The 23,852-nt window shown below is 48.5% G+C and overlaps 11 protein-coding genes across 11 annotated transcripts; 5 read left to right on the top strand and 6 right to left on the bottom strand.

The window, feature by feature from the left end:
* Positions 1-183: 183 nt before the first annotated feature.
* FSUBG_9996 (ent-kaurene oxidase) lies at positions 184-2,050 on the top strand (the record flags this gene model as incomplete). Its single annotated transcript, XM_036688567.1, has 5 exons — positions 184-441; positions 493-778; positions 834-1,415; positions 1,467-1,701; positions 2,014-2,050. The coding sequence occupies 5 exons, from the start codon at positions 184-186 to the stop codon at positions 2,048-2,050; spliced, it is 1,398 nt and encodes a 465-aa protein (XP_036534511.1).
* An 876-nt stretch (positions 2,051-2,926) lies between these two features.
* On the top strand, positions 2,927-3,967 carry FSUBG_9995 (GA4 desaturase; the record flags this gene model as incomplete). The annotated part of the gene is made up of 1 exon (XM_036688566.1): positions 2,927-3,967. The coding sequence occupies one exon, from the start codon at positions 2,927-2,929 to the stop codon at positions 3,965-3,967; it is 1,041 nt and encodes a 346-aa protein (XP_036534510.1).
* A 729-nt stretch (positions 3,968-4,696) lies between these two features.
* Positions 4,697-7,072, top strand: FSUBG_9994 (sugar transporter; the record flags this gene model as incomplete). Its single annotated transcript, XM_036688565.1, has 8 exons — positions 4,697-4,739; positions 4,808-5,246; positions 5,297-5,554; positions 5,613-5,816; positions 5,901-6,109; positions 6,159-6,443; positions 6,496-6,581; positions 6,704-7,072. 8 exons carry the CDS (start codon positions 4,697-4,699, stop codon positions 7,070-7,072), a joined length of 1,893 nt encoding a protein of 630 aa, XP_036534509.1.
* A 630-nt stretch (positions 7,073-7,702) lies between these two features.
* Positions 7,703-8,731, top strand: FSUBG_9993 (zinc-binding oxidoreductase; the record flags this gene model as incomplete). The annotated part of the gene is made up of 1 exon (XM_036688564.1): positions 7,703-8,731. The coding sequence occupies one exon, from the start codon at positions 7,703-7,705 to the stop codon at positions 8,729-8,731; it is 1,029 nt and encodes a 342-aa protein (XP_036534508.1).
* Positions 8,732-8,819: 88 nt separating this feature from the next.
* Positions 8,820-10,426, bottom strand: FSUBG_9992 (aldehyde dehydrogenase (NAD+); the record flags this gene model as incomplete). Its single annotated transcript, XM_036688563.1, has 4 exons — positions 8,820-9,426; positions 9,507-9,916; positions 9,970-10,311; positions 10,391-10,426. 4 exons carry the CDS (start codon positions 10,424-10,426, stop codon positions 8,820-8,822), a joined length of 1,395 nt encoding a protein of 464 aa, XP_036534507.1.
* Positions 10,427-10,966: 540 nt separating this feature from the next.
* Positions 10,967-12,416, bottom strand: FSUBG_9991 (chitinase; the record flags this gene model as incomplete). The annotated part of the gene is made up of 4 exons (XM_036688562.1): positions 10,967-11,285; positions 11,333-11,709; positions 11,764-11,987; positions 12,041-12,416. 4 exons carry the CDS (start codon positions 12,414-12,416, stop codon positions 10,967-10,969), a joined length of 1,296 nt encoding a protein of 431 aa, XP_036534506.1.
* Positions 12,417-13,432: 1,016 nt separating this feature from the next.
* Positions 13,433-14,556, bottom strand: FSUBG_9990 (UDP-glucuronic acid decarboxylase 1; the record flags this gene model as incomplete). Its single annotated transcript, XM_036688561.1, has 4 exons — positions 13,433-14,049; positions 14,105-14,295; positions 14,345-14,484; positions 14,536-14,556. The coding sequence occupies 4 exons, from the start codon at positions 14,554-14,556 to the stop codon at positions 13,433-13,435; spliced, it is 969 nt and encodes a 322-aa protein (XP_036534505.1).
* A 670-nt stretch (positions 14,557-15,226) lies between these two features.
* FSUBG_9989 (acid phosphatase) lies at positions 15,227-17,324 on the bottom strand (the record flags this gene model as incomplete). Its single annotated transcript, XM_036688559.1, has 3 exons — positions 15,227-15,695; positions 15,743-16,879; positions 16,969-17,324. 3 exons carry the CDS (start codon positions 17,322-17,324, stop codon positions 15,227-15,229), a joined length of 1,962 nt encoding a protein of 653 aa, XP_036534504.1.
* A 1,562-nt stretch (positions 17,325-18,886) lies between these two features.
* On the top strand, positions 18,887-19,936 carry FSUBG_9988 (cellulose-binding GDSL lipase acylhydrolase; the record flags this gene model as incomplete). Its single annotated transcript, XM_036688558.1, has 4 exons — positions 18,887-18,981; positions 19,031-19,497; positions 19,553-19,791; positions 19,841-19,936. The coding sequence occupies 4 exons, from the start codon at positions 18,887-18,889 to the stop codon at positions 19,934-19,936; spliced, it is 897 nt and encodes a 298-aa protein (XP_036534503.1).
* Positions 19,937-20,351: 415 nt separating this feature from the next.
* On the bottom strand, positions 20,352-20,927 carry FSUBG_9987 (uncharacterized protein; the record flags this gene model as incomplete). The annotated part of the gene is made up of 3 exons (XM_036688557.1): positions 20,352-20,523; positions 20,574-20,671; positions 20,733-20,927. The coding sequence occupies 3 exons, from the start codon at positions 20,925-20,927 to the stop codon at positions 20,352-20,354; spliced, it is 465 nt and encodes a 154-aa protein (XP_036534502.1).
* A 555-nt stretch (positions 20,928-21,482) lies between these two features.
* On the bottom strand, positions 21,483-22,856 carry FSUBG_9986 (uncharacterized protein; the record flags this gene model as incomplete). The annotated part of the gene is made up of 3 exons (XM_036688556.1): positions 21,483-22,062; positions 22,109-22,482; positions 22,530-22,856. The coding sequence occupies 3 exons, from the start codon at positions 22,854-22,856 to the stop codon at positions 21,483-21,485; spliced, it is 1,281 nt and encodes a 426-aa protein (XP_036534501.1).
* Between the last annotated feature and the right edge of the window lie 996 nt (positions 22,857-23,852).

Here is a 23,852-nt window from a genome sequence, read left to right as displayed (position 1 = left end):
CCATGGGTAAGTTTATCTGTGATGAACAGAAGAGGATACACAAGACTTGTTCGAGTGTCAGTGAGCTAAACGCATAGCAAACTCATAGCCCACAATCTTCTCGATCACTCCTGTCAACTACCTACACAGTCTCTATTACATCTCATCTACCCTCAACAGAACTCAGCGAATATTTTCAACACCATGAACAATACAAGCCATGAAACATTGTTCCAGCAGCTTGTCTCGGGTCTTGATGAAATCCCCTTGATGGATATTCACTGGTTGATCTACGTGGCCTTTGGTGCTTGGATATGCTCTTCTGCCATTCACTTCTTGACTTCTTCTTCTACAGTCAAAGTGCCCTTCGTAGGATACAGAAGCTTCTTTGAGCCCACCTGGCTTCTCCGTCTACGCTTTGTCTGGGAAGGGGGATCCATCATCAGCCAAGGCTACAACAAAGTAGGCAATCCCTCCTACAGCGACTCTACCGTATCTGATTAATCTTTTTAGTTCAAAGACTCCATCTTCCAGGTGCGAAAGCTTGGTACTGACATCGTCATCATTCCGCCAAATTATATCGATGAAGTGCGAAAGCTGTCTCAAGACAAGACTCGCTCTGTAGAGCCGTTCATCAATGACTTTGCGGGACACTATACACGGGGTATGGTCTTTCTGCAGAGTGATTTGCAAAATCGTGTGATTCAGCAGCGGTTGACGCCGAAACTTGTGGCTTTGACAAAGGTGATGAAGGAGGAACTCGACTATGCATTGATGAAAGAGATGCCTGATATGAAAGGTGAGACTCCCTCTCAGCTCTTCAAACTCGATCCATTAGTTCTGATAATTATTAGATGAGGAATGGGTTGAAATCGACATCGCTTCCATCATGGTTAGGCTCATATCACGCATCTCGGCCAGAGTCTTTCTCGGCCCAGAGCACTGTCGCAACCAAGAATGGCTGACGACCACAGCAGAGTATAGCGAAAGCCTGTTCATAACGGGCTTCATTCTCCGTGTTGTGCCTCATATCCTGAGACCATTTGTTGCTCCGTTGCTCCCCTCTTACAGGACATTGCTTCGCAACGTATCGTCTGGCCGTAAAGTCATAGGTGACATCATTCGCTCCCATCATAGTGATGAGAACGAGGACATACTGTCATGGATGAGAGAAGCTGCGACTGGGGAGGAGAAACAGATTGACAACATTGCTCAGCGGATGCTCATCCTGAGTCTTGCCTCCATCCACACTACGGCAATGACCATGACGCATGCTATGTATGACTTGTGTGCTCGCCCTGAGTATATCGAGCCTCTTAGAGAAGAGGTCAAAGGCGTCGTTAGTGCTAGTGGATGGGACAAGACGGCGTTGAATCGGCTTCACAAACTCGACAGTTTTCTCAAAGAGTCGCAACGCTTCAACCCCGTGTTCCTCTGTAAGTCTTTGCTCATCTTACACTCTTGCAGTTACTAATCCAGACCTATAGTAACATTCAATCGCATCTACCGCCAACCCATGACACTCTCAGACGGCACAAATCTCCCATCAGGGACTCGCATCGCGGTTCCCTCGCACGCGATGCTTCAGGACTCAGCTCACGTTCCAGGCCAAACGCCACCGACTGAGTTTGATGGCTTTAGATACTCGAAGATTCGCTCAGACTCAAACTATGCGCAGAAATATCTCTTCTCTATGACTGATTCCAGTAACATGGCGTTTGGGTATGGCAAATATGCTTGCCCGGGGCGGTTTTATGCATCTAATGAGATGAAGCTGACTTTGGCGATTCTTCTCTTACAGTTTGAGTTCAAGTTGCCAGATGGAAAGGAAAGACCACGAAATATCACGATTGATAGTGATATGATACCTGATCCGAGGGCGAGGCTGTGCGTTAGGAAGCGGTCACTGAGGGACAAATGATTGGCAATATGATATGCTAGGCCAAAGCTAGTTTTTTTATTTCTGCCAATATTAATTGATCACAATCCTACACCGGTATGATTCTCTACTGTGACACTGGACCAAATGCTTAGGACCAAGTCTGCCAACTCACGTCCCATCATTATATGACCTATAGTTTTTCTCGATATCGAAACTTAGAAGAAATTTATCGTTATTCCTCATGACTGAAAGACTCTAGCATATTCTCTGATTCGAGTTTCCATAGGGTAGAAGAGCGGAGGGAATTGTTCAGACAGTGTAAGTCAGGGCATCCCGTTGACCCCGAATTGTTGCTCTCACCAAGAAAGCAAGAAGCCGCAGAAGGTCACACAACACACCCTCGCAACCTCGGATAAATCCAGACTCATGCATCCCCAACCATTTCCGGACAATAGCTTCATGGTTCTGCATATGTGGCTTTGTCTATGTACCGAGGTAAACATAGAATACTCAACTGCCACTTCAGGCATTCCCAATATTGACTACACGTAAGCTTGGCAATCAAAATAACTCCGGCGATCTGCGCCGGCCCGCTTTCGAACGGAAGCTTAAAAAGAGGAGGCCTTGCGTTGCAATCTGAAGGTTACATGCATATGCCATGGGTACACACCGGGGTCGCAATTGTAACCCCCACGGCTACCTATCAACCAAACACCTTTACAACCACATAAGGGACACGTCAGGTTTTGCAGTCTACCGGCATAATATATCATCACATTTTGAGATAACAAGTAACAAATGCAAGTGACGCCTCACAAAGTTCCGTGCCGCGGAGGATCTTATCAGGCAAAGTACTCCGTATGTTGTCGGCTGATCAAGACCATGATACGAACATCGCATTAGGTATCTATTATTGGTACCTGGGGTACAAGACTATACATTCAGAGGGCTTGACACGGATTCTAAATACTACCGATCCTTGCTTTGGAACCGTACGTCGTCTTCTTACACCATCATCTGTCAATCAAATCAAATTCACCTATCACAGTCATCACTCTTATCACAATGCCTCATCAGCACACTTCTCCTGAATCGCCTATTGGCAAGAATGTAACTGCTACCATAGCCTACCATAGCGGGCCGGCTCTTCCAACCTCCCCCATCGCTGGTGTCACTACGCTCGAAGACTGCACTCAGCAGGTCGTAGCAGTTACGGATATCCGCCCTGCAGTCTCTTCTTTCACCCTGGATGGTAATGGCTTCCAGGTGGTCAAGCATGTATCAGCCGTCAGTTCTCCGCCGTATGATCACTCGTCGTGGACAGACCCAGTCATTCGCAGCGAAGTGTATGACCCCGAGATCATTGAACTGGCAAAGTCTATCACTGGAGCAAAGAAAGTCATGATCCTGCTTGCTTCATCTCGGAACGTTCCGTTCAAGGAGCCAGAGCTCGCCCCTCCCTACCCAATGCCTTCAAAGTCGAGCAGTGGCCTCGATGCGGGGAAGACTGGCCCAGCTGTTCAAGCTCAGCATGAGCTCCCTACAACAAGGGCCAAAGGCTTTCAAAAGGGCGAAGAGGAAGGCCCAGTTCGAAAGCCTCATAAGGACTGGGGTCCATCCGGCGCGTGGAACACTCTTCGAAACTGGAGCCATGAGCTCATCGACGAGGCCTCCGATATCATCAAGGCAGGCGATGAGGCTGCTGAGCTGCCAGGTGGTAGAGCAAAGAACTACCAAGGCAGACGATGGGCCCTTTATACTACCTGGCGTCCACTGAAGCCTGTCAAGCGGGATCCAATGGCCTATGTTGACTACTGGACAGCTGATGAGGAAGACGGCGTGAGCTTCTGGCGAAACCCGCCGGGGGTAAATGGAACATTTGAGTCGGATGTACTGCTGACCAAGGCCAATCCGAAGCACAAGTGGTATTGGATCAGTGACCAGACTCCAGAAGAGGTTCTTCTTATGAAAATAATGGATACTGAGAGTGAGAAGGACGGGAGTGACATAGCGGGAGGGGTTCATCACTGTTCGTTTCATCTGCCGGGAACTGAGAAGGAAGAAGTTAGGGAGAGTATTGAGACCAAGTTTATTGCATTCTGGTAGTGACTGGTTGTCTATATAATCATTATCTGACGATTAACTCTCTTGTTATTGTGAGATTGTATTTAGGTTGAACTTATAGTTATCAAGAACTACATAGAAGCCCAATGACTGATATCATCAAGGTAGACGATGGTTCATGTAGACGACTTGACGTCTTCTGAAACCTATCAAGGAAGACCCAATGGCCTATGTTGAGTACCTAACAGCTGATAATGAAGATATCGTGAGCTTCTAGCGTAAGCCACTGCTAGGGGTAATGTCACGCTTGAGTTGGATCTACAACTGAGCAAGGCTAATCCGAAGCCCAAATGGTAGTGACGTCCATAATTGATGTTCAAGTGTATCAGGTTCATTAATCTTACATAAGAGAGACTATAAAGATAGGTGATGTTTATTAAGCCTGCCGGATGCTTGAGCTACTTCCCAATGCTATACTAGAAAGATCACTTGGAAACTTCCTCAGTGACTTTTTCCAATCCGGCGAGAACGCGGAATCACCGATACTGAGCTTGCAGTCTGTGAATTGGGGACAATGTTGTTTGCAATCACTGCACGATTCCTCACCCGTTTGTGCTAATATCCCCGAGACAAGCAAGCTTAAATTATAATCCTTCTCTTCTCCTGTCTGCATGCAAAGCACTTTATCGACATAATAACATTTGTTTTCCCGTCCTCCACGTCACGAGTCCCTGTCTTTGCTCCATCGTCCCGCTGATCTCACGGCCCAGCATGGTATCTCTTAGACGATCACGTCGTTATCACAATGCACTAGGTAAATATACCAAGTGCCCAACTCGTTACGAAGCCTGTGCTGACCATAACAGCCAATATGACAGACAGAAAGAGAGCTCCACGCGGATGTCCGCAACTTCTATCAAGATACCTCTCGAACCTTGACCGGTCTTGGACCATATCCCACCGAACAAGAAGTTCAAGATGCAACCGCGACGTGGCAGAAGAAGGACAACATCGAGGACGCCATCCGCGAAGCTATACGAAAGGGCAACTCAGATAGCGGTAACACTACTAGCACCGTCATACCCCTCAACGACGCCGAGAAGCGTGCTCTGATTAACGAGATTGACCATTCGTTCTCTGAGAACGGGATGTGGATGGTCATCTTCACGGTTAGCCTGAGTGACTTTCTTCAAGGCTTTGTTCAGAGCAGCCAAAACGGCGCAAATCTGTTTGCTGATCAGTGGCTTACCGAGTCTGGTGACCCTGTCAACTCCCAGTTCGCCTATGCCAATACAGCTGTCTACCTCAGCGCTGCTGCTGTGTGAGGAGGGGTTTCCTGCAAGTGATGTCTTGGTAGCTAACAAAAGGCAGTGGATGTCCTCTGGCTGCGCCTATGAGTTCACTGTTTGGTCGTCGTGGCGTCATCATTGTAGCCTTGTTTCTCATCTTTGCGGCATCTGTTGGCTCGGCTTGGATTACCCTGAATGACAATGCGTGGCTAGTTCTCGGGAGCATCCGACTCATCGGCGGCGTCGGCATGGGCTTAAAGGCAACTAGCACTCCCATCCTCGCAGCGGAAACAGCAGTTGGCTCGTGGAGAGGATCTTCGGTTCTGTTATGGCAACTATGGTATGACAACCCTCTTCCACAACTCGGTGATAGCATGGTTGATGTATCTGCTTGTTAGGGTCTCGTTTGGCATCATGATGTCTTTCATTGTCAATATTTGTTTGAACCAGATTGACGACAAGGAGCTGAAACTCCGCTTGATTCTCGGGTCTCCAGCAGTATTTGCGCTTATGCTCATGTACACTGTCGCCAAATGTCCCAAGTCATTCCGCTGCTACTTGATGCCAGGCTCAAGAAAGTATAGCCCCGAAAAGGCATCTCTGTTTGTTTAACTATATGTTGCTTCTTCACCATCTGCACCATTGAACAGCTTCTGATATAAGTGGGCACAGATACAAGCTGTCAGAAACTTGTACTTGACATACAAGGGAATAGATAGCGAGTTCGAAAACGAAGGACACGATAGAACCAAGGCTGCCACAAAACCTCGAACGCCAGCAGTTGAAGCTGTTAGTCACTATGTGTTACAGTACTGGAGAATCCTGAAAGTCCGTCGCCTTCGCAATGCTGCTATTACTACAGGAATCGCGGCTTTGTCGCAGCAACTTTCTGAAAGTGAGTCAACAACCCGGTTGAGTATCATGACTTCATTGACACTGTCTAGTTAACCTCATGGCATTCTACGGTGGCACAACACTTGTCGGTGTTGGCCCAGGCAATCACCCATCAGATAATCAAATCTCCAAGGCCATGCTGTACAACCTGATATTTGGTCTGTTAAACCTCTTATTCTGCTTACCTGCCATCCACTCCATAGACGTTCTGGGAAGAAGAAAAGTTCTTCTCCTCACGATCCCAGGTATGGCCTTGACCTTGATGGCAGCGGCTATATGCTTCGATGCAGTGAATGAAAAGGTGAAAAACGAGGTAGCGGCCTTCTGGATCTACTGTACGTTGTCGTCACACTGTACCTGAGACAGTATCGCTTACACTTATAACAGTTCACACAGTGTTTTACAGCCCCGGAATGGGACCAGTGCCGTTTGTCTTGGCGGCGGAAAGCTTTCCCTTAGCCTTTCGTGACACCGTAAGTTGAGTTTATGATGTATACGAAGACAAATAACTGACATCAGGAGCAGGGTGCGTCGCTTGCGAAATCCATCAATCTTCTATTCGCCGGTCTCCTGGCGTGGCTACAACCACTACTAGTTGCCGGCATCAAGTTTTGGGGGAACTCTTGGGGTATTTTCTGGTTTGAACGTTGTTGCTTTTGTTCTCATCTTCCTCCTGATGGAAGAAACCAGTGGCATACCTATTGAGTCTCTAGGGTCGGTATTCAACCAGCCCAAGACAGATTTAATCCACTTCCAACTCAAAGAGTTTTTACCGTGGTTGGGTCGGTTCCTTATTGGCAGGAGTAGTCTTGCCGATAGACCTGAACGAACCGTGGACCTGAGCCCGAGCTCAGTGCCAGCTGCTTCGATCGCTGATGATGATGAGGAGCGCATTTGGAATAGCGATAGTGTTTCGGATGGGATAAGGCTCACCGACATGTCGGGAGGAAATGGGAGAGGCTGATGCACCGGAAGGCTGGTGAGATTGCAAGAAGTGCGTAATTGAAATGGCACAGGTACATTCTAGGTGGTCTGGGTAGATTATAGATTTATTTTATTCCGATATATTTGCATACGGGCTGTCTTCGTCCACATCGTGCTTTATGACATCAAACTAGTTTAGTCGCAAGCACCTTTACAACACTGCCAATTCAATCACGTATAGCATCGGAGAAAGCCGGCCGGTTATTAACCTTGCGTTTTAAGTTATTACCAAGGCGAGGGCGAGCTGACAAACAGGCGATGGTGCTTCTCCGAGGAGCATTTCAAGACATATGATTGGCTGTGATGCTGCATGGCCAGGCTTTTGGGGTTGCTGGACATGCGGGCTGACATCGGGTATCCGGGTAATCGATACACGGGAAACCGTTGAGTGGCGTCCGTCGCTGACTGGCTTCGGGCATCACAGTTGCAGAGATACAGTTTCCGGAATCAGGCGAGGATAGTATAACGTTGGGTATTAATACTTGTAAGCCACTACAGTATTTATATATCTTGGTATCGCTGTCACTATTCTCAAACATATCATCAAGCATCATCTTCAGTATCCAACAAAACAGCAATATATCTCACAGTACTCTATACTCATTATAAAATGGCATCACCTGATCTCCCAACTACGATGAAGGCTATCCTCCAGCCCAACAAGCACTCCCACAAACTCATCCTCTCATCAGAACAGCCCGTCCCTTCCCCAACCCATCCTCAAGACGTCCTCGTCCAAGTCCACGCCACTTGTCCATGCAAAGGTGAACTCGACTGGGCTCTCTGGGCACCCGAGTTCATCGGAGACAAGATCCCCATTCCCGGCCAAGACCTCGCAGGAACCGTCGTCTCAGCCCCAGAGAATAGCGGCTTCAAACCCGGCGACGAGGTCTACGCCCGTATTGAAGCCAACCGTCCTGGCGCGGGTGCTGAATATGTCCTCGCCCGGGCATCTGAGCTTGCCATCAGGCCTAAGAACTTGACCTGGGCTGAAACTGCGGCGAGTCCTATTAGTGCACTTACTGCATATCAGGGACTGTTCACAAGGGGAGGTTTAGATCCTGAGGCTCTGAAGGGTGACGAAGCTGCGCGGCAGAAGAACGGCAAGATCCGGGTTTTGATCAATGGTGCTGCTGGGGGAGTGGGAAGCTGGGCTGTACAGCTCGCTCGTATCGCTGGCGTCAAGACCATCGCGGGAGTTGTTGGCACACAGAATATCGATTTCGTTCGACAACTTGGTGCGACTGAGACCATCGACTACAAGAAGCAGAGCATCGGAGATTGGGTTGCCCAAGATCCCACATCTCGACAGTTCGACCTTGTCTTCGACTGTATCGGTATGCCTACTCTGATTCAGACGTGGTATGCAGTCCGAGAGGGAGGGACCCTTGTCAGCGTCTGTGCTCCACCAGAGCAGAATCGTCCGCAGGATGTCAAGAAGGAAGTCAATAGTTTGTTCTTCGTCATTGACCCAGTGGGCAAGGACCTAGATGTCATCACTAAGCTCCTGGAAGCAGGTCAAATTAAGCCGCATATTGATAGCGTGGTTGGTCTCGAGGATTTTGAGGATGCTTGGGACAAAGTTGAGTCGGGTCGAACTAAGGGAAAGGTCGTCGTGATGGTGATGAAGGACGAATAGTGAGAGGTTCAAACATTCATCTCAATCATCTACATCGTATTTAATCGTGTACTTATCTATAGATCTCATCTCGTAATATCTATTTCCATCATCCAGAATGCTTCACCCAGTAAGCCTGAGGATTACACCATCCCTTGAGACCGACCTCTCCCCAATCCATGCCAATACCGCTTTGTTTATGTCCCCCAAACGGAACATTCGGCGCCACCTCGAAATGCGTGTTGACCCAAACACTCCCAGCCTCCAACTGCTCAGCCATTCGTCGAGCACGAGCGACGTCCTTACTCCAGACAGACGCCCCAAGACCATAGTTTGATGCGTTAACCCGGGATATGACATCGTCTTCGGCCTTCCACTTCATAACAGGGACTATTGGACCAAATGGTTCAGTTTGCACGATCTCTGAATCTTCAGTTGGGTTGTCGATGAGAACAGGGGGCATGAAGTACCCTTTTCCCGATGTTGTAGCTGACACGTTGCCAAAGGCACGCTTCCATCCTTGCTTATCGACCTGCTTATAGAGACGCTGGAGTTTCTCGTACTGCATCTTATTCTGAATGGGTCCAAAAAAGGCCTCAGGGTCGGTGAAGTCGCCGGTCTTGAGGGCTTCTAGGAACTTGACTACTTCAGCAACAAACTTGTCGTAGATACTCTCATGGACGTAGATGCGCTTGATGTTCATACAGATTTGGCCACTATGAACATACGCCAGAAATGCGATCTATCAGCTCGCTAGTAAACCATTTGCCATTGGGTAAGGTGTAGGGATATGTACCTTCCAGCGACTGCAGGAATGTCGACATCTTGACAAACAATCGCAGCATCATTCCCGACTAATTCAAGAGTGACACGCTTCAATGTAGCAGCACAAGCCGCCATGATTTTCTTGCCAGTCTCGGTAGAACCAGTAAAACTCACCTTTGCTACACCAGGATGAGCAGTCAACATAGGTCCAAGATCGTCACCGCCGCTCAAAGCTTGGAATACACCTGGAGGAAGGACTTTGGCTCCAATCTCTGCAAGCTTAAGAGCTGAGTATGGTGTATACGGCGATGGCTTCCATATAAACGTGTTGCCGGCCAGTATGGCAGGGTATGCTTTTCCAATGCCGAGCAACATGGGGAAGTTCCATGGAACAATGCCGACGCCGACTCCGAGAGGGACATAGCGTACAACGGCTGTTCTCTGTACATATCATCAGTCTCCCTGTATTAAAGTAATTACAATGGAACACTTACATCTTCATTATCCTCGGGCTTGTCTCCCTTGACCCTCAGCTTCGGCGTCTCTCGAACATGCTCCATGACAAGCATAAGCTCAAAGCCACCGGCCTGGGGCGGTTTGCCAGCTTCACGGCCTAGAAGGTCGATGAACTCTTGCCTGTGCGTCTCAATAGCATCTGCAAATTTGACGAGGTAGCTTGCGCTCTCATCCCATGATAGCTTTCGCCACGCAGGATATGCTGCTTTCGCAGCGCTTACAGCTCGATCCACGTCATCTTGGGTCGATACTGGTGATTCCCAGAGAGGCTCCTCGGTACTAGGGCAGACACCGCGTCGCGTTTCTGCGGTGGAGCTTAACTGGTTGTTTATCACGTTCTGAAAAGACTTCCGTGAGAGTCAGGGAGCCGTAGATCCACCCAGAGGGAGTCATGCGTACCTGGAAGTCAACTTTTTGCTCATCAGGGAAACTCATGGTCACAAGTTGAGATCGATGCAAGGCAATTGAGGAGAGCCAGCAGTTCATCACTCAGAGAGCGACCACGTCGAGTATTTATCCCTCAGACGTGTTGCACCTCCAATGCCAATATGGATTAGGGCTGACGATATGACACCAATGGCTCCACAGCATACTGATGGCTCAGGCTCGCCAATGGATGTTATTCGACCAAAGTCCCTAAGTTGAGTCAGCGACTGATTTAGTAATATAGCCGACCCTTCAACATCTTGAGATCATGGATTAAAATCACATCAACTAGCCGGGTCGAAATCTCAGGCTAGGTCTAATTGAGGGGGACAGTATAAGGGCTCTAGCACTGCCAGCTTATCAATATAGTCATTAATCCAGGATTCACGATTATTACAAAACATAATAACATATATCGCAAGTCGCAAGTAGTAAAGTACACCAGGGAAGATTCATTTATTGCAGTACTAGATAAATCTGTTGACCTCACACCCCAGCTATTATTCTATGAGTCTATGGTTTGGCCCCGAGAGCCCAGCTACCAGGTATCTAAGCGTTGACACGGTCGAAGCCCTGCTGCATAGCCTTGAGGTGGCTCCAGTCATGGCTGTCTTGAGCGAGAGCCCAGGCCATGACGCTCTTGATACCGCGGGTCTTGGCAAGGAGGTTGATCTTCTCAGTGATGAGCTCAGGGGTGTCCCAGGACCAGAAGATGCGGTTGGGGCCATCCCAGTACCACTGTCCTCCGTTGACCTTGTCAGTCTTGCCCTTCTCCATAGCCTCTTGGAATGAAGCGGAGATATCAATGCCATCACACTTTCCGTAACCAAACTGGCAGCCAGTACCGCAGTGAGCAGGGGTATCACCACTGTTACATGTTAGCCGATGTATATGAGGAATATAGAAGATACTTACCACCAGCCGGAAGCGCCGCAGCAAGATCCGGTGGCGCACTTGAAGAAAGTGCCAGCACCGCAGGTAGCATCAGGAGTAGCAGTCACGTTGGCGGGAGCAGAGGCAAAGTTGGCAGCCTCGAAAGTCGTAGAGCCGGACTTGCCGGTGTCGCTACCGTCGGCGGCCTCGAGGAGCTCAGTAGGGCAGCCGATGGGGTTGGTGCACTTGTAGCCACTCTTGGTGGTGAACCACTTGGCGTAGAAGGGGATGCCGAGGACGAGCTTGTGGGCGGGGAAACCGAGGGAGAGATACTTGTCGATGGCACGGGTGGCTCCCTTGACGGAGACGTGGTGGGTCGTGTAGTGGTCACGGCGATTCATGAGATCGTAGGTCATGACCTAAGATGCGTCAGTAGGTGGTTTTCATAGGGCTGAGAGGGAGGGAGTGGTTACGTTGACAAAGTCGACGGACTTTTCGATGAGAGGGGTCTCGCTGGGAATATAGGCGATCATGTCACGCTCGAGACCGGGGACAGCGATGGAGAGTTCCTTGGAGCCGATGAACTTCTTGATCTCCTTGAGGAGCTTGGGGAAGGCCTTGATCTCGTAGGCCTTCTTGGAGTTGACGACCTGCTTGTAGTCGGCGCCGTTACCAGCAGGGTACTCCAGATCGATATCTGAACATATTAGCAAATGTTCCATTACTGTCATGTATAATTAGTACACATACCAACACAGTCGAAACCGAGTCTATCAAGATTAGAAGCAACGCCACGAGCAAACGTCTGACGGCTCTTGTCGGTCTTGAGAGCCTCGTCGAAACCGGCATTGTCGCCCCAGCCACCAATAGTCATACAGACCTTGACGTCGTGATCAAACAGAGCGCGGACCTGCTTGAGAGGCTGGAAAGGCTCGTACTTGCCAGCAGGCTCAGTGGTGAAGAGCGAAGAGTTGGCAAAGGTCATCATGACGTGGGTGACGCTGTGGGTGATGTCCTTGGGGGGCAGATCCGCGGTGTGCCACTGGTCGTAGTAGATGATGTTGCGCGAACAGCTCGCCTCGGCGACGGCGTAGGCGCTCAGGCCTAGGAGGGTAGTAACGCGCATGATCAGAGAAGTGAGAAATGAGTGACTTTGGTTAAAGGAATGTAGGTATTTGCAAAACAAGGGAAAACGAAAGAATGAAGACCGTTGGAGGTTGATGAGCTAGAATACAGAAAAAATGGCGCGGTGCAGCGGTTTAAATGCGCCCTTAACGCAGTGCCGCCCGTCCCTTTTGGTCAATTAAGTTTAATTAGAAGCTAAAAGCACATTTTTCTAGAAGATGAGCGCGTCAGCGTTTCACCGCGTATTTAGTACCTGCTATAGAGTTTAATTACCCTTTGACGCCCTAGGTTTCAAATTTCCACCAGTGAGAGCGCATAGGTCCGGGTTACATAGCCTTAAAGTCTAAAGCGCACAGATCACGGCAATTCTGTAGCGTTCCTTTTTTGGTGGTGAGATTATGTTCGGCATTTGTGAAGCGGCTGGCGCTGACTCGGCGGGCATCCGATCGTTCCGGTGTTTCGGGTCTCGGTGGGATGGGCATGTTGGGCTGGGGAATAAGCCTTATGGCCGTGCACTGAATGAAAGTGTTTGTGCTTATGCCACTTGTCTTGTTGACAGTGGTTTATTTGAGGTGATAAGCATTTTAAATGCCTCAGTCAATGCTCTATCTCGTATATGCAAGTGACTATCTTGAGAGTATCTTTACTATGTTAGGCAGCTGTTTCTTTGCTCAAAGATGAATCAAAATGGTTTTGATTCAAAATATAATAATATAGGGTAGTAGTGGAGGCACCCGATCCGATATTCCGATCGACCTCCATTCCAATAAGAATGTCATGTCATGTCACATACGGAGTACAGAGTAAGGCACGGCGAATTGAGTTTGGGTTAAATACGAGTTTAAGATGAAATGCTACTCTATACATGCTTAATGAGTGGTCTTACGGCGCTGAGGTATTGGGCAGAGTTAATCCATGTTCTCACTCCAACAGTCATACAACACTGGCAGCCACTTTACAATGAGGCTACATAAGTCAAATATATCATTATTCATAAGCGAGAGGCTTTATATCTCTCTAGAGCCTGCTCGAAATGCCATTCTCTCTTTGAATAAACCAGTCAACCGTCAAAGCTACTCCCTCCTCCAACGAAACCCTAGGTTTCCAGCCCAAAACCTTCTCAGCAAGACTCGTATCTGGCTTCCGCCTAATAGGATCATCCTCCCTCTTGGGCAACAACTGAACAGCAACAGGATCCTCATATCCTGTTTTCTCCGCCACAACGCGAGATATTATATCCGCAATCTCACTAATCTCCATCTCCAGATCACTGCCGATATTGACTGGTCCATGATAATCACTGTTCATGAGAGCCTCTAAACCACGAACACAGTCGTTGGCGTGTTGAAAGCATCGTGTTGCGTGTCCGTCGCCAAATATCGTAATTGGTTCTCTCTTCAGAGCTGCCATGATAAAGTTGGGGACTGCTCGGCCGTCTTCTGGCTCCATGAATGGGCCGTAGGCGTTGAAGATTCGTGCAATGCGGACCTCCAGACCGTGTTCGGCTTGATAGGCGTACCCAAGCGCTTCCATGACTCTCTTACCTTCGTCGTAGCAGGCGCGTGGGCCGAAGCAGTTGACGTTGCCTCGATAATCTTCACGTTGGCAGGCAATTTGTGAGTCGCCGTAGACTTCTGGAGGCCACCGCCAGTTAGCATTATAGCTACTTGTCAAAGCGAGAACTCGTACCTGATGTGCTGGCGAGTAGCACTCGAGCGTTATGTTTCACTGCATAGTCCAAGACATTCGATGCGCCATTGAAGCAAGTTTGCAAGATATCGATCGGTTGAGTCTCAAAATGCACGGGACTCGCAGGGCACGCGAGATGATAGATTTGCTCGACGTTGTCTATCCACGGCAACGGATCTCGTACATCAGCGCTATAAAATATTAGCACTGAAATAATGTATTGCAATCACCTAAGCGCACTGAATATATCGCACTCGCTTGTCCGATCGGAAATTATCGAGGGTGCTTTGAGATCCAGTCCATAGTGAATCAATCACGACGACTTCGTGGTTCTTTTCGAGAAGCAGCTGGATTAAATTGCAGCCGAGGAACCCGGCACCCTTTCGATAAAATTAGCTGCATTTCTGCGTCACTGCCATAGGCTCGCTTACCCCGGTGACGATGATGACCATGGCAGTATTTGTGGCAAAAGGCAGGATAAGGGATTAGTTGATTTACAGCAGCGTCCGGCACGAGAAATTTGAGAAAGTCAGACTAAGACTTGAGAATTTATTGAAGCGCAGTCATAAGATATTATCTGTTTTCAAGTCAGACGGGCATCATCGATCTGCCCAAGGTGAGACATCAGCTTTCAGCTACCAAGGCGTAAGCGAAAATCTTGCCCTTATAAGTTGCCAAGATCATTTTAGCTCAGTATCTGCCGAGCTGATCCGGCACCATCTACGTCATGTTCACCCTTTTGTGTTCCTCATTGGGGAAGTTCTTGTCGCATCCCGTGTTGCACAGATGATCTGACGTATGCGGCGTTAGTTCTTGGGCCAAAAGTAGTTGGGCTGTGACGAAAGAGATCATGACAGCTGGCGAGGTATAGTGGGTATATAGAAAGATAACATAAACGGACGCATGAATTCTTACAGGTACTGTAATGCATGCGCCAAGAGGTAAGTGATACTGCGTCTTATTGTTCCTCTCTTATTAATACATCACTTCACGTAGCTCAAGGTCCGAGGCCATATGACCGACCCAATTAAGACCAGAAATCAATTCAATTATGTGACTAGGTGTCACAAGTCCTCTCGAGGATGAATGTCTAAGAACAAAGGTACCATCTATATCTATCCTCTACAAAGCCAGAGCCAGAACAAGAAGGCCAAGAGCCCCAGAGACAAATGTCTTGGTACCAGCGCTAGTAGCCTTAGTAGGTGTAGCAACCGGGGCCTTTGTACCGCTCGCACCTCCAGATGAAGAGTTTCTAGCGGCAGTGCACTTCGAAGCACTCTCCTTCAAGACAGTCAGCTCATCACCCACAACACCACCATCACCGTGGATAAAGTGCCAAGAGAGCGCAGTCTCGTTATGGACAGTCAACTTGGCGAAACCAAAGTGAGTCTGGTCAAGGAACATGGTCATATTGAGACGAGGCTCGCCGTCGAGAACGCTGTGGCTCTCGATGTTGCCTGCGGCTCCGTTGACGAGATGGACCATTGACTTGCCGGGGTTGGTCTTGTAGGTGTTGTTGTTGATGATGGAGCCAGAGTCGAGGGTGCCGTTGTGGCCCATGGGCTGAAGACGCTCATACCAGTGAATATGACTGTCGAGTATTAGTGCACGATCTTGATGATTAAGATATTGGCTTACCCAGCAATGTAGACATCGACGTTGTTCTTCAGCATCAGATCTTCGAAAGCAGCGCGGATATTGACCTGGTACTTGGCAACTTCAGAACTATACATAGGACGGTGGCCCATGACAATAACCCAAGGGGTCTTGCATCGATCAACGTTCTCAAGATCCTTAGCCAACCACTGATACTGCTCATAGTTCTTAGTATCGTTGTAAGAACCATGCACAGCACCAAAAGGACCGGAATCAGTGACATAAGTCTCATTCGCCAAAGGATGCGTCTCATCACCCTTGAGATCCGCAGCAAAAGGCTTCTCAGGGCTGTTGGCGTAATCGGTCTCTGTGTTTATAGACACAAAGTGAGCAAGACCGTAGTCGAACGAGTACCAGAAGTTGCCAACACCGCCGGACTTATCGCCAGCCATATGGAAGCGGTTCTGGAACGCGGTGAAGTTGCGCTGCGAGGGAGGGCAGGAGTAGTAGTTAAGCGTCATGTTGGCTTGGGTGGCATTACTCTTGTCGTTGTCGAGATACGCAGAGAGCGTGTTGTTGCCGCCGTCGAACTCGGCGCAGGTGGCTTCGTGGTTACCGGGGACGACCATGTAAGGAATCTTGAGGGTGATGCTGTTGAGCCACTGTTGCCAAAGATCCCAGTTCGACTCGTACAAAACGCTCATGTCACCACCACGGGGACTTCCCTGGTTAGCGACCTCGCCCTTGGGAAGGGGAGTCTTGTAGTCATCGGGAATAGGACCGCCGCCGGGAAGCTCAGTTGAAGTTCCGTTGTAGCAAACAGGCCAGTCATCCTCACAAGGCAGAATGCCAGAGAACCAATCGTCAGCATAGCTCAGATCACCACCGTGCCAAGCAAAAGCAGCGCCATCAGAAACAGCCTTGTTGAGATACTTGTAAGTACCAGCGGCGTTGGTGTAGCCCATATCGTTGAGAACAGCGATGGTGAACTCTGACTTGTCACCTGCTTCGCGAGCAGTAGTGAAGCTAAGGACATCAGACTTTGTGGTGCCGTTGGCAGCAGGGATCTGATAGTAGTAAGTCGTGCCAGGCTTGAGGTCGCTGATCTGAACATCGTGGAAGAACTGATTACACTGCGTAACAGCCTTGACAGCAGAGCAAGGAGGAGTGCGATCGTAGCTAGATAAGAGTGAGTAAGCCGATCCAATGACGATCCAGCGCGCAGACAAATCGGGTAAGCTCTCATGCGCCAAGACGCGGGAACTTACGTAGTAGTCGACCCAGTAGCTTTATTCTTCAACTCAGACGCGCTGGTCCCCCAATGAACAGCCGGCGCAGCACCGAGTCCAAAAGGTGTCTGGTAGTGAATGTTGATGCCGCCAGGAGTATACGACGTCGAAATAACATTGACGTTGTTGCTTGGGTTTGAAGAGCCAGGCTTCACGGCGGGAGGCTCAACGAGACGAGGGAATCCTTTTCCGTTGCCGTTGACGGTGGGATCGACCCAATCGCCGACGGGGACTGCCGGGCCCTTGTAGGGATACTTCTCATCGACGACGGGCTTTGAGAGAGCGGGTGTCGTGAGAAGAGCGGCCAGGAGGCTGGGGGCTGTGAGGGACTTCATGATGTACCTAGCGAGTCGGTAATGAGAACAGTAAAGAATTTACACCTGTCAACTCCTCTTAGTTCAAATGCAACCTTGATATATATGTATAATTCCTATCATCGCGGAACTCCCCATCTGATCGGCACTCAGCTGCCGGATCGTCATCTCAAATCATCACCAAATCCAGAAACATTAACAACAATCGGATCTGACGGCTCTCGCCGGTAGCAGTAACAAGTTTAGCTTAAGCATTACCCCTGTGAATCAACGCTCTGGCCCAATCAAGATGAAACGTGATAAGCAGACTAAGATAAGCTCCTGGCAAAAAGACTCGGCCGATAATAACGTATTCAGCTTAAAGCCTCGGGTTGATGCGATAAAGCCAATGTGTTGCAGGGCCGCTTCCACGTGGTAAAGAGCATTGTTGGGGGTTTTTATTTGTTGATAGGTTGGACTCCATAAATCACGGCTTTTCGGCAGAAGAGATGTTAGTAATTTATGCGTGGTTATTGGTTGGTATGGTGAGTCCCCCGCATTTGTGTATGGATCCCTGCGTGGTTTGTTCAAAAGTGCCAACCAGGCTCACCAAGGGTGAAAGAAAGCACTAACAGATTAGCGGCAACTGGCCCCTATTTCAAGTTAAGCCTTTTCTGTCACTATTCTCCTACTTGCAACGGAGCTGCACGTTCTTCGCGAGCTGCCAGAAATGTGTTTAGAGGGAAGCTAGAATGTATATCTTATCAGACTAGATATCGCACTACTCTGAGATTACAGATAGATACCTGGTTCATATAGAGGGACGATTTAACAACAGCTTTGGAAGACAGCTAGCTACCCTGCATCAAACACCTGAGATGACATTGATTGACATACCAACAACGTGCCACCATATCTAAGCATAACTTTCAGGACCCAAAACCTGTATTATTTACTAACAGAAAGTCAAAAAAAATATCTAACTTTTTGAAGGCGTACCCAAAGCCAAAACCCACGTGCCTGCTGGAGTTATTGATTTTGACTCGTGGACTCGAGATCTTACAAAGGTAAAGCGCCGTTAATCAACGGATCCATGAAGTTGGACTACACACACGAACCTGCAACGACTTTCGGGCAGAAACAATTAACGCTCTTCCTTTAATGAACCTCTATACTATATCATGCAACTTAATGAGCTAAGCGATATCAAGACCGGACCGACGGGAACGCACAGATCTGTCCACGGAAAATATTCTTCCGTACCAATTACAGCTCTCAACTGAAGGCTTCAATGAATGATCTGCATGCTGCCATCATGGTATTTCTTGCGATTCCCGTCCAAATATGATATACCCCTCCTCGGACCACCTCCGTCTATCCCTTTCCAGACATTATGCTTAAACAAGATCCTCCGTCGACATTCCTTGGTCACAAGATCAGCCTGTGATTTGTGGGATGGGGAAACGAGGTTGCGTCCTGGATCTGAAACGTGGATTTGAGTAGATATAAGTAGTCCGTTGGTTGCCATGTGAAACTTACAAGCTTGGATAAATTGTCTTGGCAGACTATTCAAATTATAGTGTTTTTGTGTTGAGTCTCATACCATGCTGTCCAAGCTTCTTGTTGCTGCCATGGGCAGCATCTTGGTTCAGAGCGCCGCAGTCCACGCAGCGTCAAGCATCAGCTATCTCTTTACTTTGTGAGTCCGTGAACGACACATCTGCAGACCACAAATTGACGTGTTTTAGTGGCGACTCATACTCCCAGACTGGCTTCGACCCCAACGGCGCACAGCCCTCCGCCGCAAACCCCCTCGGCAACCCCCCATTCCCAGGATGGACAGCAGCCGGTGGAGCAAACTGGGTCGGCGACATGGTCAAAGAGCAAAACACCTCCCTCGTTCTATCATACAACTTTGCGTACGGAGGCGCTACAGTCGATGCCAACATCGTCAAGCCCTATGCAAGCACTGTCTTGAGTTTTGTAGACCAAGTCAATCAGTTCTCCAACTCTGTTGGCAAGCATCCAGCTGGCACGTCGTGGACAGCGCAGAACACCATTGCAGGGGTTTGGATCGGTGTTAATGACGTTGGAAACTCTTTCTATCTGCAAGATGCAGACGCAGTGGTTGAGAAGGCTACTACGAGATACTTTGAGTTGCTGAAGGTTCTATACAATGCTGGTCTGCGCAAGTTTGTGCTGCTTAGCGTTCCACGTGAGTGATTGGGGAGTATAGTGTTCTGAGACTTGCATGCTAATGATGTATCTAGCAACCGAGTTGACGCCGTTGATGATCCAACAAGGCGCTGATTCGAACGCTCTTCTCGTCAAGGCTATCAAGCTCTACAACAGCAAGTTGGCCTCGAAGCTTAGCACTTTCAAGAAAGCCAACTCTGGTGCCAAGACTGTTCTTGTTGATACATCTGTTTCCTTCAAGAAGGCCATTAACAACCCTAAGGCTTATGGCGCACCTGATGCGACTTGCTACAACAGTGATGGGAAGTCATGCGTGAGTAACCTTCATTGACTGAAGACTCCTTATACTGAAATTTCGATAGCTATGGTTCAATGATTACCACCCTGGAATTGCTATTAACCAGCTGGTGGCTGAGCAAGTGGCGAATGAGCTCAAGTCTAAGGGTTTTGGATGGTAAATGTATCAAGACTAAGGCTGGTTACTGTGAGACAGATGCATTCTGGAAGTTGTGAGAGGAAATAAGTCTTTAGCTTGAGAAACATTGATCAAGTGTATTCCAACTATTATATCAAAACAAGGGGATAGATATCATAGGATATGTGCTTGAAGTAAATCGACCGTGTAATACGCCCGAAAAACGTGTTACATGACTTTTCATCTACCCTTGTATCTACTATTTATTCCTTTTGGGTTCATACTCCGTAGTAATCGCCATTACATGTAACTCGCGAATGCCAATTTCGTGTCGGGATAAGTGTTTCCATTATTCAATATGCAATACTAACTTAACCAATAAGATCTATACATTTCTCTATTCACCTTCCCCCCAATAGCGCACCTCTCCGTTCAAAGGGTCCTGTCTAGTGTGTCCTCTATTTGGCGCAGATGGTGGCAGTGATAGTGGCAGGGCTAGGGCAGCCATAGACCTTCTTCATGCCGGGGGTGCTGTAGCAAGAAGCATCGCCAGCAGCGCAGTCAAACTGCTTGCATCCCTTACCAGTGGTGAGGATGTTGTGCTTGTTGGCGAAGGGGTTACCCCATTGACTAGATCTGTTAGTATAACATTAAGACCGTGACAGAGTACTTGAACTTACGTGCTGAACTCGTAGTACACGTAGTTGGGCTTGGAGGTGGAGGAGTAGCCGAAGAAGAGAGGGTTGGAAAGAGTCTTGGTGGTGGCAATCTTGACGGTCTTTGAGGAGTTTTATTAGCTTAAATGTCCAGGCAAGGAGCAATCAAGGAGGGATACGAACAGATCCAGTAGAGCGGAGGTTCTCAGAGAACTTCTGTCCGGGCTTGAGGGTCACAAGAGGTCCAGGAGCAGCGCCGTTATAAGGCCAAGACTGAACATAGATGGTACCAGAGCAGTCGTTCTTGACAACAGCCTGGTCAGCGGCGGCAGCGCTGCCGACAATGGCGGTAAGGGCAGTGAGGATGCTGAACTTCATTTTGGCGAGTGAGAAAATATCTTTTGAGATGAGAGAGTCTGGTAGTTGAGAGAGTCTTTAGATGAGAGAGAAAGTGCTTGAGAAGTTGAGAGTGATGTTGAAATAAGTTGACCGACAGCCACTATTTATACAGAATGGCAAACGTTTAGACATTCGCCTCCTACGTTTGGACATTGCGGTGAGAGGCGATTAAGGTTCAATACGAGCCGGCATTGACTTGTGGCGTTCTACTAATGGTTATACTGGCGATTATCGGTTCGTATCGATCCATCTTGTGACAAGAATAGACCAGAGCTAGAACGCGTAGCTATCCCGAAAGCGTCGACCTGAGCTAACCGTGCCGAGGGCCCGAGGCTTCCGCCATAGCACTAACGTCCCAATCCGGAGAATTACAGCTAAAAAGCGAGAGTTTGGGGTAATAAGCTTGGAGAGTCTAGAACATACGGTGAATGCTAAAAATAAACAAAAAGTGTATTAAGATTACATTAAAGGGATGGGTAATAATATGCATGTCTCATAAAGAAGCGGCGGAATGGCATTTCTGTATTAGGTATCTCATTCTCGAAGAGTTGCATCGCTGTCACTTGGTCTGCCGTGGCTCCATTCGTCGTCTGCTCGTCTCTCTACCACAATCTCTTGTGTAACAACAGTCGTGGCTTTGATGCCTCGACTCGGTGAGCTTGGTTCCATTGGACTCTGCGACGCTGCCTCATCAACATGATTCAGTCCCTGCTCAGCTTTAATACTGACACTAACACCGGGGTAGGTACGGTAGTGTTTGTGAGTAATCGATGGCAGAGGTACTTCATCTTTTCGCAAGGTGGATGTATCTTCCATGGAGTCATGACTGATGTCTTGAGTTCGCCTTCGAGACATACTTCGTAGGTTTTGACTGCTGCGTGTTCGAGTATAGCCATACCCAGAAGCACGATTGCTTCGGCCCAATGATGAGGCAAAAAGCCTGGGCATGAGCTTGGAGAAGAGTGGTCGGAGGGTAGGTAGGCATGACGAAATAATAGCGAGGGTGACTTCGAGGAATGACCATATCGCGGCGTCGACGTTATCCCAATTGGGATCTTTTGTTGAAGCAGCTGTCTTTAGTGTTCGAATGCGAATAATCGAGATAGCACAAGTCCTGGTCGTGTTAGTAACAGCGCAGCAGAAGCGATTGAGTTACTTACAAAAAGCCAATGCTGAAGATGGCCAACAGCATAATCTTTTGTTTCTTCGGAAGTTTCAAGCTTCCAATGACTGGCAACGGCATGCAGAATACTGTGATGTCTGTGACGAGGTTGAAGCCAGCCATGACGTACCAGACCGTCAAAGGGTCGGTGCAATGTCCACCCAAAGTCGAGTTCCAGAACTTGGCGACCGGTACACAAATGAGAGTATTAAGGAAAGCGATCGTGATAGTCCAGGCGACCATGATGACCAGTCCGTAGAATGTCAAGGCCTGTAGGATCGGTATGGCAAAGACTCGTCGGTATTGAAGAAGAATTCCGATTTTGACGAGACACATGGCGACATTGTATACAATGACGGAAGCATAGAATGCCTAGTAAACATTAGCATGATTTGAAGCCGCGGAAGAGTGAAGCTAACCTTCATGTAAGCAACGTAGTTCTCCTTCGACTGCTCCCAAGTATGATGGCCAAGCCCATAATTGTTCTCTACATCCTCATCAGCACTCACGCTTCTCAACAGCGTTGATCGAAGCATACCTAAGCCAATAGCCACTGCAGCTCCAATTGTAAGGACCTGGGCAGCAGCCATAACTCTATCATCCCAGCCGAGAGAATGAAGAACCTTGTATCGCACATAGAGTCGCAATACGACGGTGATGGTAGAAAGAATGGAGAAGGTAATGAGAATGGCTTGAATCTCTACCGAGCGGGATGAACTATCCGCCGGCATTGAACGAGTATCCATAGTTGGATTACTCTCGTCAGCCCAACGAAGGTACATTGTGCACTCACGACGGAAGCAGATTCAACATATGTTTGGAGTCATCAGAAACACATTTTCCCTCACGCGGGGACCATAAGGTCTAGTTTAGTATATTAATATTAATTCACGAGAGGGGCTCATAGTTCAGCTCTCACAGACTCCGTCTCACAACTGTAAGAGATCGACGAGCTTGAGCTTATAATGCATATCCAATCATCAATATCCCCCCCTGCAGAGCGATGATCTAATCGTGCATCTCTTTCCTAAAGCTGTAATCTCTCCGACCTGATCTGCGGAGGCAATGATACCCTGGACCTGAAGAATACCGCTGATCGTTGTTTTACTGCAGCCAACCAGATTGGGGCGTCAACTGCCGCAGGCCTGTTGCGGGCGACGTGAGCTCGGATTTTGCTAACTGCCGATCACAATATGCCCATGGGCCATGACCATGTGGTTGGAGTGGGGTTCGGCGTTGACACTGACAGGCTTTACCGAATGTTCCGAGGTTAAAGATTGCGGGTTTGTAAGGGATTTGTAACGATGAAGAAGCTCTGTGCGGTCTTTTGTTTCGTCGATCAATTTGTTGGAATCTCCACTGGTGATATTGCGCTGCTTAGCCAAGAGGCCCAACAGTTTGGGAAGCCGAAGAATCAATGCCAAGCCATATCCTTGTTGAAATGACCTGCATATCAATCAGATCTCATTTTTGCTCTTTTGTTTTGGTTTGGCTTCACCGCTTTGACTGATTCTTGCCTGATAATCGAGCGACATCGAATGTCGTGATTATCCGTAATTCCGTGGCGTGTCTTTTGGTTTCAAGTAGATCTGTAACCTGGCCGGTGACGAACGAAGATCCCGCTGCAGAGAGTGAGCATGTGACTGGGGACTACCCTGGTCCATTAATGATTTGGGCCCGTCAATATGGCACTGAGATGTGAGTCCGTCTCGACGCTATCGTGACATTTGGCATTGACGTAG

The sequence above is a fragment of the Fusarium subglutinans genome, assembly GCF_013396075.1.
Source record: "Fusarium subglutinans strain NRRL 66333 chromosome Unknown NRRL66333_c0000165, whole genome shotgun sequence".
Lineage (NCBI taxonomy): Eukaryota > Fungi > Ascomycota > Sordariomycetes > Hypocreales > Nectriaceae > Fusarium > Fusarium subglutinans.
The sequence above is the reverse complement of the archived record's forward strand: the minus strand, read 5'-3'. Positions and strand labels throughout refer to the sequence as shown.